Source organism: Nanorana parkeri, unplaced genomic scaffold (assembly GCF_000935625.1).
Source record: "Nanorana parkeri isolate BGI_ZX_2015 unplaced genomic scaffold, ASM93562v1 scaffold88, whole genome shotgun sequence".
NCBI lineage: Eukaryota > Metazoa > Chordata > Amphibia > Anura > Dicroglossidae > Nanorana > Nanorana parkeri.
The window spans coordinates 103,589-120,884 of record NW_017306356.1 but is presented as its reverse complement, the minus strand read 5'-3'; the positions used below and the strand labels follow the sequence as shown (position 1 = coordinate 120,884).

Here is a 17,296-nt window from a genome sequence, read left to right as displayed (position 1 = left end):
TCTACCTAACCTCATAATTGCTTCAGTCGAGCTAGGGTGTAGCACCAGCGATAAAGATTTTACCAGAAGTACAAAAATCCCATTATCTTGGATTTTATTAACGGGACACAGGTATTTCCAAATCCTCCTGTAGACAGCAGTATAATCGAACAAAAAAACTGGCCAGCCTGTTACAACCCCTCCTACTCCCAGCATGCCTCAGTTTTGTAGAAAGCTGAACCAAAAGCATATTATACAGAGTGGTCGCACTTGTGTCCTTCAATAAACCATCAGAAATGGATTTTAGGGCAAGTACAAAAATCTAATTGAAACCTCCAAAAGAGCTCTTTCAATGTCAGATCTTGCCGGTACGTTTCAGCGTTATCCGACTCCTGCAGCCACCTTTAGCAATATTTCATAAGAACACATTTCACTGTCATCTGGGTAACTGCATCAGTCAAAACGTTTCATTTTTAGGATAAGAGAAATAAATTTCACAAATGACAGACTTTTTCACCGTTTTATTTACATAATCTCAGAAGCACAAACGGTTTTCAGAGGTCTATGAGCATGTGAGGACTCGTTATACAGATTGGTATAACTTGTATACCAAACATGTGTACCGTAACATGAAAATATGCAAAATAAAAATTCTTCCAGTAAGGAAATGGAATGTAGACAATATTTAAGGGAATCTGATAATACAGAAAATGTGGAAGCTGTCATTGATTACTTGTTTGTAAAGTTGTATGCTCCAGGGCTATTGTTCAATCCTTTACTAACAGGTAAGCCACTGGCCTGGAACAAGCAAGTGCATCTCAAGTGTCCATTTGGGGGACACTTAAGCATTATAGCCCTACGGCATGTAGCTTCACATAAGTCATAAATGACAGCTGCCTTGTTTCTATATTAACAGATTCCCTTTTAGGCCCCAACTCCAAACTTCTAGCTTCATATTAGGGAAGGAATTGTAAGAGCCTCTGTCAAAAACCCCCCACTTTACTTGTTATATTTTTGTCGGTGCATACATTTCATTACAGTAGCTTGCAGATATGCAGCTACCGTCACATATATTTTGCTAAAACTTTTATGATGGTTGTAATATTTTTAGCAAGTCACTAGAATCCCGAGTCATGGCAGTTCAAGCATATATTTTGGAACATGTCTGAAAGAACAATTTTAATTGTCAGCAAACTATATGAAGTAAATCAGGGGGGTTGAAAATGGTATATGAGAAGTGTCTTACTGTAGGAGATTTGTGTAATCTTTCTCCAGCCCTGCAGAAAACTCCTACCTTCCTACTCCTGCACTTAGGGCGCAGTAGAGAGAGACCAGAGCTGGCCTCTCTACAGCAGTCTGCCGAGTTAGAGCTAAAACACTGCAATCAGCATGGAGCATTAGATTTTCTGTATTTTAGCTCTAATTCGAGTGTTCTCTAGCTCTGACTCAGCAGGGGGTGTGTGTCCGACATCCATCGAGAAAGTGCTGCTCACAGAATGCAGTGGACCATCTACAGCCTTGGTTCTCAACTGGTGGGTCGCAACCCTGTGTTCAATGGGTTGCCACGTGCCTTCCACTTTTCTAGGTGAGATGCTTCTCAGGCTCCCCCTAGCACAACACTGTCAGTTCTCTTGGGTCGCGACTTAATGACTAAGGACAAGTGTGGGTCCTGAAGTTACACAGGTTGAGAACCACTGATCTACAGCATACTGAGGAAGACTGGAGTTTTTCTGCTAGGAGCAGGAGGATTACAAAATTTAGCAGTAAGACACCCCTGATTCGATTTATATCATTTGCTGACAATTACGCTTCAAAGTGGAACTCCAGCTCTGGGTGCATTACATAAAAACCAAAATATGTTCATTAAATATTAAAATAAGATGTAAAAAACGAATTACATTTTACGGGGGAACTTTACATCTGGCACCACAAAACAATTCTCAAGAATCGTCAGCAGTTGCCAACGTCCTCATAACTGATCAAAAATCTTTTATCATTTATCAACACAACCAAAGAAAACAATACCCCTTTGTAAAATGTGATTATAAATGTTATAAAAAACACACTACTGTTTTACCACAGGTCTTTTACAATAAAAATGCTAAATATTTTTTATCTACATTGGGTATTTACATAATTACACCAAGGAATAACCTAATTATTGCACAATCTTGTTCTTCTTCATTAGATTTGGGAAAAAAACTCTGTTCTTATAAATTTGAATTAAACATACAAAATATAAATACATTTGTAATGATATGGCAACTATAGATTATGCAGCAATTCTAACAAAGGACCATTTTAATGTTGAGTCTACTAAGAATAATTAAGCAGTGAATAGAAACCAGAGGGTCTCATGATGTCATGATGTATCTGTTGTGGGCCCCATCACAAGGGTGTATTTTTTAAATCCACCAAGTACCATGCTGTCTTTTGATTTATAATGGTCATGTTGAGTGCCAGAAACTCCAGCAAGGATATACTGTACTTATTTTAAAGTGTAGCTAAACCTTTTTTTGGGGGGGGGGGGGGTTGATAAGAGTAGGGAAGGGTTAAAAGCCAGATAATTTTTTTTTGCTGCCCATATAATGTTGGGGAAATTGCACTTCACTTATGGTCTTTAACTTCCTGTTGCATCTCTAAGTGAGGAGAATTCCCTGTGTAAACATTTGTATATCTAAGCGGTGATGTTTGGTCTTTTTTGATTACAAAGGGTTTAAGTTTTGAACAGCAAGCCAATAACGCTTGCCAAAAATATCTCATAATCATCTTAAAGTGAATAAATAGAAAAATAGTTTAGAAAAGTTAAAGATAATAGCTAAAATCATAAAAAGTCCAAACACTATGACCAAAAAAAAATAAAAACTTCCTCATTGAGGTTTCAAATGGTAAGGGGAGGTGTTACAATCACATTGTGTTTTGGCATATTAGTATGTCCTACGAGTGGTATAATCCAGCACCATACTTGCTGCCCCCAAGAGAGCAGGGTCGGATAAATTGGAGACAACCACATCTAAATCTTGAACCGATGCCAGGCCTCTCTGGCGTATGACTTCTTTCACCACATTAACGTACTGGTTGGCCAAAACCCCAGAAAGTATTACTAGTGAAGGATTTATGGTGTGCAGGATGTTCACAACCCCGATGCCAAGAGCTGTACCAGCTGCATTGAAAAGAAAAAAAAAAAATAATAATTAGATTGGCAGGAGAAAAACAAGAATCCATAGGAAAACATGTACTAGGTTCACTTAGTTTGCCTGCTACAAAGCCTCACAGTTTAAGATCGACTTGTTTGCTCTTCCACCTTGATCTGATGCTATGAAAGGGGCCCCCGGAAATCCTACCATAAACTGATTTTGTGAAAGTCGATACTTGCAAAGGCCCCCGTCCATTGTTTAACATCACTTGTGCTGGACAACTGGCTAAACAAATTTCAAAGTACTGAACTGTGGGAGGCAGTGTAAGTATCATGTGTATCCCATGTCCTGTTTTTTGTTATCAAATTTCCCTGCCACCAGGCTACTAAAAAAATAAAAAAAGTATGAGCAGGCCCAAAAAGGTGCCTTGCACAAAGCCTTAGGGCTGGTTAATTAGACATGTTGAATGTTATTATAACCTAGAAGGCTATACACCAGGGGATCTCAGACCAATCTCCTTACTTCCATTCACCTCCAAACTCCTAGAATGCCTCATCTACAGCCGCCTAAGTCGGCTTGCTGATCACAACCTTCTCGACCCCTTACAATCTGGCTTTCGCCCCCAACACTCCACTGAAACAGCCCTCCTAAAACTCACCAATGACCTACTCACTGCTAAAAGCAAAGCCCTACTCTTGCTATTAGATCTTTCTGCTGCTTTTGACACTGTTGACCGCCTGCTCCTCCTCAAAAAAATCCAGTCACTTGGGCTACAAGACTCTGCTCTCTCATGGTTCTCCTCCTACCTATCCAAGCGCTCCTTTAGTGTCACCTACAAATCTAACTCCTCCCCTCCTCTTTCTGTAGGGGTCTTCTCTATCTATACCTCCTCCCTTGGTCAGTTATTAACCTCACATGGCTTCCAATACCTTCACCTTCGTAACATCTCCAAAATACGCCCCTTCCTCACCAGAGAAACCGCAAAATTACTCATCCACTTGCTTGTTATTGTTGACTATTGTAACTCCCTCCTCATTGGCCTTCCACTACACAGGCTGTCCCTCCTTCAGTCTATCATGAATGCAGCAGCCAGGCTCATTCACCTAACCAACCGCTCAGTGTCTGCAACCCCCCTCTGTCAATACCTGCACTGGCTTCCACTTGCCCAAAGGATAACATTCAAAATATTAACAATCAGTTACAAAGCAATCCACAACTCCGCCCCCGGCTATATCTCAAACCTGGTCTCAAAGTATCACCCTATCCGTCCCCTCTGCTCTTCAAAAGACCTCCTACTTTCCAGCTCCCTCATCAATTCCTCCCATGCTCACCTCCAGGACTTCTGTAGAGTTTCTCCCATCCTCTGGAACACTTTACCCCCGCCTGTCCATCTATCTCCCACTCTGACTGCCTTTAGGCGATCCCTTAAGACTCATCTCTTCAGGGAAGCCTATCCTGCCACAAACTAACCCCTGAACCATCACTTTCTCAAACAATTCATCCCCACACAGCTATATAAATCCTGTATAATAATAATCTCCCTGAACACCCTGCTGTCCCTTATACAAGTACCCAGCTAACATAAAAGCTGTAAACTAGGGATGCACCGATACAGATACTAGTATCAGTGCTGATGCCGAGTATTTGGCCAAGTACTTACCCAAATGCTTAGATGTAGGGATGCACCGATACTAGTATCGATATCGGTGCCGATTCCGAGTATTTGGGCAAGTACTCGTACTCACCCAAATGCTCCGATGCCTAGCACGAGTACTTCCGGTATCAGGAAGCCGGGCAGCGCGCTGCCTGGTTTCGCGATTGACCGGAAGCTGGCCTCGTGAGGTAAGGTTACCTTACCTTAGTATGTGCAGCCTGTCATCCCCCGGGGCCTCTCCAGCGAGAATGCGGCCTTTGTCCGGTACCCAGCCCGAGCCGTCCAATCAGGAAGCCGGGCGCCCTGCTTTCCGATTGGCCGGGAAGCTGGCTTCATGCTCCCTCATCATCTCATGACGAGAGCATGGAGCCGGCCTCCCGACCAATCAGAAAGCAGGGCGTCGCGTCATTACACGGCGCCCGGCTTCCTGATTGGCCGGCTAGACGGCTCCCGCTGGGTAACGGACGAAGGCCGCGTTCTCGCTGGAGAGGCCCCGGGGAAAGACAGGCTGCACATACTAAAGGTAAGAGGGGACTTCTGTTAATCGGGAAGCCGGGTGGCGAGTCATTACATGCCACCTGGCTTCCTGAATAGTATTTCCGTTACTCGGTAATTGTTATCGGCGACTACCGAAAAAAAATTATCGGTAGTCGGTACCAAAATACCGGTATCGGTGCATCCCTACTTAGATGCCGATCCCCGATACTTCCAATATCAGGAAGCCAGGCAGCGAGTCATTACACGGCGTCCGGCTTCCTGATTAGGTGACGACAAAGCATGGAGACGGCTTTCTGGCCAGTGACGAGAAGCATTGGGACGGCTTCCCTGCTAATCGGGAAGCCGGGTGGCCAGTCTTTACGTCGCCTGGCTTTTCGGCTAATCAGGAAGCCTGGTGGCTTCCTTAATGGGACTTCCGGTATCGGTGAGTAACAAAAAAAAAAAAAAAATCAGTACTCGTATCTGTGCATCCCTACTGTAAACGTTCATAAAGAACACAGCCTGGAGTGTGGGTACACTTTGATGTCCTGCTAACCAAGCCACCAGTTTTCAACAGTCCTTCAGTTATATTAGTTGTTCTGGTTGCTGAAAAATTGAAAACGTGTATTGGCCAAGAACATTTCTACCTAGATTCTCATTGTTTAAAATAACTCTTGCATATCACACAAGTCCCTGCAATACTAATACCCAAATAAGCAAGAACAAAATGAATCACTATTAGTACCTGTTTTAAGAATGTTGCTGGCTTTAATGTTGCCAAGCTTCGCTGCTTGGATAAGATGAATGGCTGTAACAGATTCATCATTCTTTAAGGACATGCCTTCTACTAAAAGAGAGTCCTCTGCAGAAGAAAAAAAAAACACATTTATTTTCAGTGCAATGATAGGTTGTCGATCAGCACAGCATGATAATACAGTACAAACTAGTATTGAAATAAAATAAAAAAATGCTGATATATAAAGACCAAACACAATTATGGTTTGTCACTTCCAAAAAAAGGTCGCTGACGATTTAGGTGAGAACAATGATAATAATAAGTTCAATACAGGCAACAGATACTGTTATGTAGATTGCTAATGTAATGTTTTTAACTTGCAAATGTCTTGTAGTGGTCACTGTGATTCATATTTGGGATTCATATTTGGTAATCCATTTTAAATATGCCAAGGATCATGACAATTGCCAAACCAGAAAAGTGTCATAATGACAATAGTCCTCTTTAAATTTACTGAAGTCGTTGGTCAAACAAAGCATCTTCAACAAATCTAGGATACTAAAAAAATCCACTGTGTGTAAACTATAGGAAAATTATATTCTGTCACCTAGCGGCCCATTTCATTGCAAGATAATATCACTATAAAACAAATAGCATTCATTATTTCAGGTACAGTACCAAATGTACACCGAACTGCCATTTTGTTTGATGGCAGAAAGTAAAACACCAGCACCACTTACACCCATCAAAAAAAGTTGTAGATTTATGTCAACATGAGTGACTGTTTTTACAACCATTGGTTGGGGAAACCAAAATATCCAGCCCCTACATGACAACGCCATCATCAGTCCATACATACACTCTGCCTTTGAATTGGAACTGTCAGAATTTTCTTCTTCTTTCTAAGCAAAGTTTTACTACATTCTAAGCGAAGTTTTACTACATTTTAAATAAAGTGTATAGCAGTTCTGTACATATTTGTATTGTTGTCAGGACTAAATAAGATATTTATTACAAATGCTATTTCTGGTTATTAAGGGCTGTGTTGCACTGTTTCAGCATACACTCCATTCAGGTCTCCACACAGCTGCAGTGACTTACGGTCCCATCCAGTGCGCTGTGAAAAAATGATTCACGTCTGCATTTTTCTACACCACACATCATCGGACCCATCCCTTATCGGATGGCTTATTGAAATGTTTTTGTTAGACAAATCAGTGTCTGAAAGGAGGCTGATCATGTAGTGACCTCTGGATAGGCCAAATAGCCATATTCATACAACTAAAGGAATACCTTTGTCAAGTAGTAACTAATAGCCAGAGATGCCTCTTCAGTGGCCTGTGATTGAAGCTGGCCATACACTATTAGATTTTTTTTCTAACAGATTTCCCCATTTAAGTTAAACATTGTGGATGGACGAATTGCTCAGAGTCTATTGTATCCTGACAGCAGATACCCGCTGTAGTCAGAATACATGAAGTGACTTTTGCTGACTGACTGCAGTCACTGTTGGGCCGAATATTTTCAGAGTGGCTCCTCCCAAAAAAAAGTATCTTTTGAAAAATCGAATTTTGTCAAAGGGAAAGGAGCTGACAATTTAAAGCCAACCATACGCTGCTCGGATTTCAGTGTCATGTTGGTACCAGGCCCAAACTTTCCCAGTCTACAGGGTTAAGCCCTGCTCAACAGATATTGTCTAATGGAAATGGAGAGTAAAAAGGAGTCTCACTGGCCGGTGGAGAAAAGTTGTCAACAATATTAGCCATTACGTCAGTGAAAATGAGGCCCCAGTATCAAAGACACTAAATCAGAGAGGGCCGCAGCAGAGGCTTTCTGGCCAATAAAGGGGGGGGGGGGAAGGCATTTTGTGACGTTTGCTAATCCGTCACTTTAAACTGGAACATTTTCATTCAAGATGATTTTAAAAGGGTTACTATAGAAGTGTATGTACCGTCATGCAGCTTCTTTGCTTCTCTCTGCAGGGAAATTCCTGAAGCATATGCTTCTATGCAGCCATGGCTTCCACACATACACTCTGGTCCATCAAAAGACACCATGATGTGACCTAGCTCACCAGCACAGTATGAACTTCCATGCACAAGTTCATTGTGATGAATCACACCTCCTCCAATACCTGAAACAATGATAAAACAGAACATGTACAAAATGGAACGTTTGAATGAATAGAAGAAATGTTACAGAGCAAATCAGAATTAGGTTGCATTATATTTTAAAAGAAAAGGATTTAAAGCATTATACAGGGAAAAGAATAGGAATATGAACAATCTAGGTAAAAGGCCCACCTCTCCCCCACTGAACATTAATGCTTAGAGACCTATATCATGCATGTGAATCAAGCTTTGTGGAGCTCTGAAAGCTCATTTGTTTTGCCATTTTTATAGTGCAGTAGGTACTCCATTATGAACGAAGCAAACCTATTTTCTATAAAGGTAACCTTCAATTATGGAGTTACGAGAGGATTCTTTTTGCAATAAAGCCCTCAAATTGCTTAACACATACCTGTTCCAGTAATAATGGCCACAAAGTCTTCCACTCCTTTGCCTTGGCCAAACTTTCTCTCTGCCAGTGCAGCACAGTTGCCATCATTGTCTACCCACACTGGAAGGTGCAGTGTATCAGACAAGGGGGTTCGCAGGTCAACAGAGCTCCATTCTTGAATCAGCTTTGTGGAATGAAGTACAACACCCTCATGAGGGTTTACACGCCCTCCTGTTGAAATACCTGTACAAAACAATTATATAAACGCCATTAACCTTATAATGGTAACAATTAACGGAAGAAAAGTCTGCATATCACCTTGATAGTGTCTTTTATTGTCTGGGCTTGCTAAATGTGGATGATAAATACTCACCTACCAGTAAAACTATAGCATTGAAGCTGTAAAGGCACCAGGAACATGACTCAATGTGTATTGTAAATAATTCCCTTGCAAGGCAACATTACAAAAAGGCTTTTATCATTCCTCTGTAAATATGCAACTGATAAAATCCTTCAGCGCCAATATTTGACAACCTTTGGAACAGGTTTATATTTTTATTGCACCTGTTATAAGTGATGCACACAACTGAAGTCAAAGCAGTCCAGCTGTCCAAAAGTCATAACTCACTCTGCATATACTGTAAACCACACTCATGAATACCACCAAGCCCAGCCTTGCTTGAGAATTTAAACCAACCAATCATGTACCGCCAAGTACTCAGTAGTTATTTTTTACCAATACTTTGTGCCTGCAATTCATCGGAGCCATTACCATGAATATCCTTTGTCTTTGTAGAACAATCCATCCTATTCAAGGATACTGCAGTCTGTATTAACAGCAGGAGGCAATTTTATTCTCAGGGCATATCCATTCAGGTTTGTACAGAGTCTTTCCCAACATAAAATGAAAGAAAAAACAGCATAAATACATACCAACTCCAAGTATTCGACAGTTCAGCGTGACGGCTTCTGAAGCTGCTTCAACACACATCTTTAGAATTAACTCAATTCTATCCTCGTATGTTTTAGGATTGGGCTGTACATATTTCTTAATTATTTCACCCTGGAAAAAGTCAGCTGTAATTAGTTGCATATTTCATCTTTAACAATGTGGACATACTTGCCATATACACAACAACATACTCTCTACCCCAACCTGTCCGTCTATCTCCCACTCTGACTGCCTTTAGGCGAACCCTTAAGACTCATCTCTTCAAGGAAGCCTATCCCACCTCAACCTAACCGCTCAACCATCACATTCTCAAACAATTCATCCCCACACAGCTACCTCCTCATGTATCACTTGCCCCTCCCTTTTAGATTGTAAGCCCTCAGGGGCAGGGCCCTCCTTAACATCTTGTCTTGAATTGTATTGTAATGTCTTCCTTATATTGTAAAGTGCTGAGCTAACTGTTGGCGCTATATAAATCCTGTATAATAATAATACACACACAGACTTCATGTGTTGGCATTTTGATATCTTTTGTTTACTGATCAAAGTGAAATCTAATGTTATATGTTCATATTTTTAGGAAAGTACCTTTGGCTGGCCCTGTTCGCAGGGAGATTTCCAAATACTCCCACTCACAACAGGAGTTTCCCCATATCTTTGAAATGACAACAAACACACCTTTAGACAATCTACAAACAGATACTTCGAGATAATTGCAGGCTTTTTCTTTTTTGCATACATTATTTTTCTTTCCCTCTCCCTTTACTTTCTGAACTCTGGCACATGTGACTAGGACATGTTACCATGCACATCATCTCAGGGGAGGAAAATGCTTTTCCTGAGATCTCTGGATTTCCCAGCAACGCACTGCTGATGTGACCTTCCCAGGGTGCAAAGCTTGGGCACAGATTATATCACTAATGCCTAAGTGGACCAGGAAGTAAAAACAGTAACTGTAAGCAAAAGAAAAATTTGTTTGTCTAATGAATGTAAGATGATTTTAAATCAGCATTCAGAGTTGCATGCTGAGGTGATTTTTAGTCAAAGAGGGTAGAGTAACAGCCACGATGCTGGTGACGTACACTGTACGTCGTCAGTCACGAAGGGGTTAAAGCAGTTTATTTTCACATGTCAAAGACTCAAAGTACTGTGATCCAAAGGCAAAGTTTGCGCTGTGGCCTCTGAGTCTGTTACTGTCATAATCTTTGTGGCTTCTTGTGTCTGTAAAAATTTTTAAACAGAACAAGGTAATTAAAAAACAAAAAACTACTCATCAAAAGGGATAATATCAAACACACACCAAAACATACTGCATATATAATTAACTTTTTATCACACAACATAAATTGATGCCAACATATATACCTTCATACTGACGATCGCTATCCTGAGATTGGTTCCTCCCAAGTCAACAGCCAAGGCACTTAGCGTTTCCAAGATGTGATCTATATCTTGAGAGATGCTCTCCTTAACTGGAGGAAAGCAGAACTTCTTCTGCAGAGGCTCCGATAAACCGATTGATTTCAGAAACTTCACAATTCTTGGGACAGAATTGCCATCACCATAAATTTTGGAGCTGTAGAAAGCAAAAAAATAAAGTCCTCAGCGCACCTACTTTGTTTCATGTTATCACTTAGGTGAAGACGTCTGTGGATTAAATGACCAACTGGCTTCTTGTAGCTCTTGTTGACCCTCCAGTGCCAAGATCTCCCAAAAGATATAAGAATCCAGGCCTTTAGAGTTCACCAAAAATCAACATATGGGGTTCCAGTGGACTGACGTTTACAGACAAACATACCAGTGCATGGGAGGCAGGAAACTTACCATGGATAACGTTTTCCAAACTGAAGTTGAAGGGCATGAATTATTTTATTCTCTGTGTCCGCATCTCGAACATGAAGAACATTCTCTCCTAATGATTTGGAGCAAAATTACAGAGTGATCAATGGTTCATATCCGTATAAAAGTCTCAATATTTCATGCATTTAAAGACGATGTAGATTAATATTTTGTGCCGTATTTATGTTTATCTTTATTTCAGAATTTTTGTTTGATACCAATAGCAGTATTTAAGTGCACCCGAGACACTTACCTGTTTCTCTGCCTGTCTGACGTGTGCCTAAATTGATGACTGGTGTTCCAAATGCTCCAGCCTCTCGCACACCACAACTGCTGTTCCCAATCATGCATCCTGCATGAGCAACTAACTGTATGAACTGCTCAAATGGGACATGTTTCACCGCTCTGAAGTTAGGATGGTGCTCCACACCTTTCTTCCTCATCACTCGCACCATTTCTTTACTACCTGTAAGACACAGAAAATCAGGAATCCACTGCAACATGATGACAAATTTCTTCACCAGCAAACTGCTCCCCCACCAGCCCAGAACAAACAGACGGAGTCTGCAAATTCAAGTGTAAAATAAAAAGGTCATCTACTCCTTCCACACCAAATTACCTGCATCAATATTTGGGAACAGCACCAAGGTTCGTTTGTTGAATGAGATAAGCGCGTCTAAGGTAAACTCAAACATCTTAACTGAATGCTTGATGTCTGTGGTCACTGGATGTTGAAGTGCTACATTGTAATCACCAGGTTTCACATCATCGCCTGTTGAGAAAGGGTGTAAATTGGCAATGTCAATATGTGGAATGTTAAACAAGTATTGTACAGAAAAAAAGAAAAAATGACTGGCTTAGAAATACGGTCATGAAACTGGAGTAAACCTTGCAAAGTGGAAAATTAGGGCTCTAGATGAGAAGAATGTAGTTGGTCAGCTACTCTCACATTTATGTCCCTGATCCTCAGACTTCCTACTTCCAATTTCCTGGTCACAAAACTGGAGCAGACAGAATCCTGAGCAGTTGCCCATGGCAACCAATCAGCTTCTCTGCAGTTTAAGTTAGGTTTTGAAAAAGAGAGAAGCTGATTGCTTGCCATGGGCAACTTCTCCAGATTCTGTGCTTTTCAGTAGTGCTGAAGAACTCCCCACAGACAGCTATTGACCTGTTCTACTGTGCGGTTTAATAAACTTTTTCAGTCACGGCACCTTTTAAAACTTTAAAAATCTTGAGGCGCCCCAGCTTAATATGTAAAAAAAAAAATAAATGTAAAAAACAACGTGTGGTCCCCCCTCCCCTATCAATACTAAACCCTAAGGACCTGTCCGCAGCGCTGCATCATGTTATTCGCATGGTAATGTGTGGTTAATGCACACTATCGCACAGCACACCTACCATGTGTTACAGTGCGGCAGGTGCGTTGCCGTTCATTTGAATGGCATCCCAACGCACCTCCTGGCTGCAATGCAGTACCATGCAGGCAACACATGGTACTGCGATACTATGCGTTGCAGTGGAAAAAACGAGTGCATGCACTGTATTGCACCAAACACACACAGGGTTATTCACAAAAGGATGAACAGTTTGGAGAAGTGAACAATCTAGAACATAGCTGATTTGGAAAAATTCCCCAATTCAGCTCACTTTCCAGTTCAGTTATGTTGTCCTAGATTGTTCACTTCTCCTGTCTTCTCCAAACTCTTCACCCTTTTGTGAATGACCCTGAGAGTATTGCGGTATCGTACGTTGTAGCCAGGTGGTGTACTGAGGTGCCAATCAAATTATTATTATTATACAGGATTTATATAGCGCCAACAGTTTGCACAGCACTTTACAATATAAGGAAGACATTACAATCACAATACAATTCAAGACAAGATGGTAAGGAGGGCCCTGCCCCTGAGGGCTTACAATCAAATGAATGGCAACACACCTGCTGCACTGCAAGTGCGTTACACGAGTGTGCGTTAATCGCATGGTACCATGCGATTGAAGCAATGCAGCGCTGTGAACACGCTTATATTTCTTCGATTCCTCGATCCATACTAAACAGCATGTCCTGCTGTGTCCTTCATATTCTGACAGCAGTGGATGTGCCAGTCAGAACACTCAAACAGTGACGGCAGCTAATTGGCTGCTATCACTGTTCGCCCAAAGATTTTCCATCTGGCTCCGTTGATTGCCTGATCAAAGGATGCCGGATGGAAGGGTGCGACCAGGCACACAATGTGCGAATTGTAGCCAGAAATGTGCGAACCAGCCTAAATTCGTTATGGCCAGCTTTATCCTAGACAGGGGTCTGGTATGGATTTTAAGGGTGGATCCCAGGCAAAAGAACTAAACTAAAAAGAGGCAATGTGGAGTTTCCATTAAGAGTCTCTCCCTTTGAAATGTAAAGCACCCCTGACAAAGCCAGAGGGCATTCTGGTTGAGAAAGGCTGTTCTACAGCACAGTAGACTGCAGACTGAGTCAAAGTTCTTAGGATGGGGAGTCAACGGCACAGAAGCTACTACTGATCTTTCACTTGTGGACTTCTTTGTTGATTAAATACATGTTAAACACACTACATAAGACCAGTTATGGACCAAAACAAATAGCAACCACTAGATTTTATCTTCCATGAACAATAAAAACAGATTTCTAAATTGGCTGCTGTAGGTTATTGCGCTGTAAATCACATCAACATACAAGATATCCACTTTTAACAGTTTAAATACTTTATCTACACTATTTTCTTTCTATCTGTTGGATAAAATAATTGCTGATCCTGTGCTCTCTACATTCTTATCATAACCAATGTTTATCAGGAAGCGAGTTAGGACAGAACACCTCCACCTCTCCCTATTTTCATAACAAGATTGAGGGGCTTCCGTATCATAACACTTCTTGTCCTAGGCTGCTCCTCCATATATGCTGTACAGCAAGTTATTACTGTGGAACAGGTGGTGTGTTACTGGCAAAATCACCAGGTAAAGAAGGGGAAAAAAAAAAAGCCTGAAAATGGAAACTAATGCCGGTACTACACATAAGGACTGGTACGTACTGGAAAGCCGTTTTCTAGTTGCTAAATGACACTGCTCAATTGCTCTACACCAAATAACATTTTAAATATTAAAGTTAAGAATTTTAGGAAATCATGGAAATGAAGTATATACACACTTAATATTTTCACACACAAAAAAAAACTAGCACTGCAGTGAAGACTTTTAATGTTGAATGACACATACCAAGCCACATCTTGATAACACCCATATAGTCCTTATTTTTCACATTAAGAAGTTTGTCGTAAGAGGGGCACCCTGCCAGGAGGATGCGGTCATGGTCCTCACACATGGCGATGAGATGTTGTTCTGCACTATGTGTGCAGCACACGTGGTAATGGGCTAATTTAGTGATGGCATGTCGGATTGAGTCATCTATGGTTCCACTGACTTCACCTCCCTCAATGTGAAGGATTCGTATGTTCATCAGGGCTGCAGTTGTTGCCAATGCCAAGGCATCAAATCGATCTCCGTGGACAACTATTATGTCTGGTTTAAGTCGGTTTAAAACATCTGGCAGTTTAACCAACGCAAGTCCAACTGATTCCACCATGGCAGCTTCATCCTCCCCCCTCACAATTGTATGAAGCCTTGCTTGTATATCAAAGTCATCTTGCTCAATCATACGATAGGTATTCCTAGACAGTGAAGATAAAATGGACAGTGAGATTGCACTTTATAAAAGCCAAAATGTCTAACTCAAGACACATGTAGTCAAACTCTACCTAAGGCTGGGCACACACCTTACAACCATCGCAAGACTTTTGCCTTGCGATGGTTGTAAGGTACTTAAAAAAACGTAGGATCTGACCATCTTGCATAGGCAGATCGTACTTGTGATGATCGCAAGCCACGCCCCCTGAGGGGCGGGCTTCCGATGACCGCAATGCCGAAGCGCACACCAGCCCGTCCGGCTCTTATCTTACGAACATGCTACACACCCGGCGAACATTACGATAATTGTACGATCGTGGGATTTCCCGCGATTATCGTACGATTGTCGTAAGGTGTGTGGGGACCTTAAGGCTTCAGCAAGGGATCTGAGTGGAAAGAGTGGAGGCCAGACTAGTCAAATCCAATAATCTAATTAAAATGGAATGCCAGGATTTTTTTTTTATATATGAATTAGATTAAATGGGTTCTAAAGCCTCAGTTTTTTTGCCTATATCTACTGCTAGAAGGCAGTAGATATAGGCTAAAACGTAAAAAAAAGCCAAAAAATGCTTTAATAGCTGTTTAAACTTACCTCGTTATCCCGCTCCGAGAATCTGAAAATGCTCGGGCGACCGCAAAGCAACTTGGGGCGGCGCATGCGCAGTTCGGATTCTCGGCCGGGAGACGAGCAGAGACGCAAGGTAAGTCTATGGACACGTGCATTAACATTGGGGGGAGGGAAAAAAATTATACTTTAATGTCACTAAGTATTTTGCGAAAGGATGAGAGGAGAGAAAAGCGAGTGTAAAAGACACAATTTCAAGTTGTCCTAGCGTTCCACTTTAAAGTCCAACTCTGCTCTAATTGCATTTCTAAATAGCATTGTATGCTTGCCAATATCCAATTATTTTTATTTTGCAAGCTGCAGAAACAGGAAATCGCATAAAAGGTCTACTTGTGGCATCATCATTGTCTTGGCAGTTTCACATCTATGCTTGTATGTCTATAGGTCTGTACAGCGGTGGTATGTCATTCGCTCCTGTTTACTATGACTACAAGTCCCATGTTTCCTACATGCGGCTTCCTGTCCTGTGCTGAAATCCCTGGTGGAGTAATGGGTGGAATAGTGTGCTGCTGTCCTGCAGTTTCTCATGCAGCAGTAGTAGCACAGTACACAATGGAGGTTTTACTGTATGGCATTGGTAAAAGTTGGGAAGGTGTAATAGTCCTGGACCCGGAAGGTGGAACAGGTGCAGCCTTCCCTCTGTCCCTATTCATGCTGTCCTGAGGCGAGCTCTGGAGACTACTTTGGGGTGGTTGGGCTTTACAAAACATACAAACCCTTTATAAAACTTACTGAAAAGTGAAGCACTAACAAAAACGTAGTTAATAAAGTATGCCCTTACAATGAAATGCAGCAATTATAATGGCAAATTGCTGTTATCTCTGCAGCATTTTACATGGCAGGCCAGAGGAGAAGCTTTGCCGCAAACAAGTAGACGGAGCAGGTAACAGGGCAGGAGGGATTCACATTCAGTGATTGGAATAATCAGGCCCACAGGTTATAGGTCAGTGCTACATCAGTTAGAACTACACGGGGTGGGCAGGGGACCTTTTCCAGTAATGATAACAAACAAGAAAAGAAAGCGAGTCTGGTCCCCATATATGGTGAAAGTGAAAGGAGTGAGTGACTTTACAAGAGGATGTTGCTGTATGTATGAACAGTATGATTTTACAGAATGCACAAAGAAAGCGGGTTTAACAAACTTCTCCTGTTCTGTCATTCTAAAGTACGATGGCAACCACTTATGGCTCAGACTTTCTGCCTCTCCCCCGCACTGCCTGGGAGTTAACAGATATTAGGATACAACACTCATTTCATAATTAACAAAAGGAACACAGTATAAATATATCATATCTTACCCATAGTCATCAATCAGGTGAGATCCTATAACCACTACACTCAGCTCAAAGTTTTCTGGCTCTGCTTTGATACCAAACATAATAGGAGCCAGCTTGGAGTAATCTGCCCTGTTGCAGGTTGCCACACATACGCGAAGTTTTCTATGGTTTGCATGCTTCTCCATGACTACTTTTCTCCTCGACAGGTTTTCAAAATACTGTTCCTTGGGGGGGGAAAAAAAAACAAAACAGCAAAAGATTACGCTTTGAAAATGATATATATACAGATATATCCGATGTCTATATTTATACTAGGTTAGATTTTTATTTTTTTTTAGACGTGTTTTATTTAAAAGTATTTTCAGCACAAAACAAAGCAAACCAGGTCAACAAGAAAGTTTGACATTGAAGCAACAAGGCGT

The 17,296-nt window shown here is 41.4% G+C and overlaps 1 protein-coding gene across 2 annotated transcripts in view; it reads right to left on the bottom strand.

Annotated features, from left to right (window-relative positions):
- Positions 1 to 2,839: 2,839 nt before the first annotated feature.
- GNE (glucosamine (UDP-N-acetyl)-2-epimerase/N-acetylmannosamine kinase) overlaps positions 2,840 to 17,296 on the bottom strand; it is a 43,276-nt gene continuing 28,819 nt past the window's right edge. For both annotated transcript variants that reach the window (XM_018552422.1, XM_018552424.1), the window contains exons 2-12: positions 16,896 to 17,098; positions 14,505 to 14,956; positions 11,893 to 12,045; positions 11,527 to 11,739; positions 11,259 to 11,346; positions 10,800 to 11,010; positions 9,416 to 9,545; positions 8,504 to 8,725; positions 7,935 to 8,117; positions 5,993 to 6,109; positions 2,840 to 3,142 (exon numbers count right to left, since the gene is read on the bottom strand). In XM_018552422.1, coding sequence (XP_018407924.1) covers positions 2,907 to 3,142; positions 5,993 to 6,109; positions 7,935 to 8,117; positions 8,504 to 8,725; positions 9,416 to 9,545; positions 10,800 to 11,010; positions 11,259 to 11,346; positions 11,527 to 11,739; positions 11,893 to 12,045; positions 14,505 to 14,956; positions 16,896 to 17,098 — 2,208 coding nt within the window. In that variant the 3' untranslated portion in view covers positions 2,840 to 2,906. The remainder of the gene's footprint in view (positions 3,143 to 5,992; positions 6,110 to 7,934; positions 8,118 to 8,503; positions 8,726 to 9,415; positions 9,546 to 10,799; positions 11,011 to 11,258; positions 11,347 to 11,526; positions 11,740 to 11,892; positions 12,046 to 14,504; positions 14,957 to 16,895; positions 17,099 to 17,296) is intronic.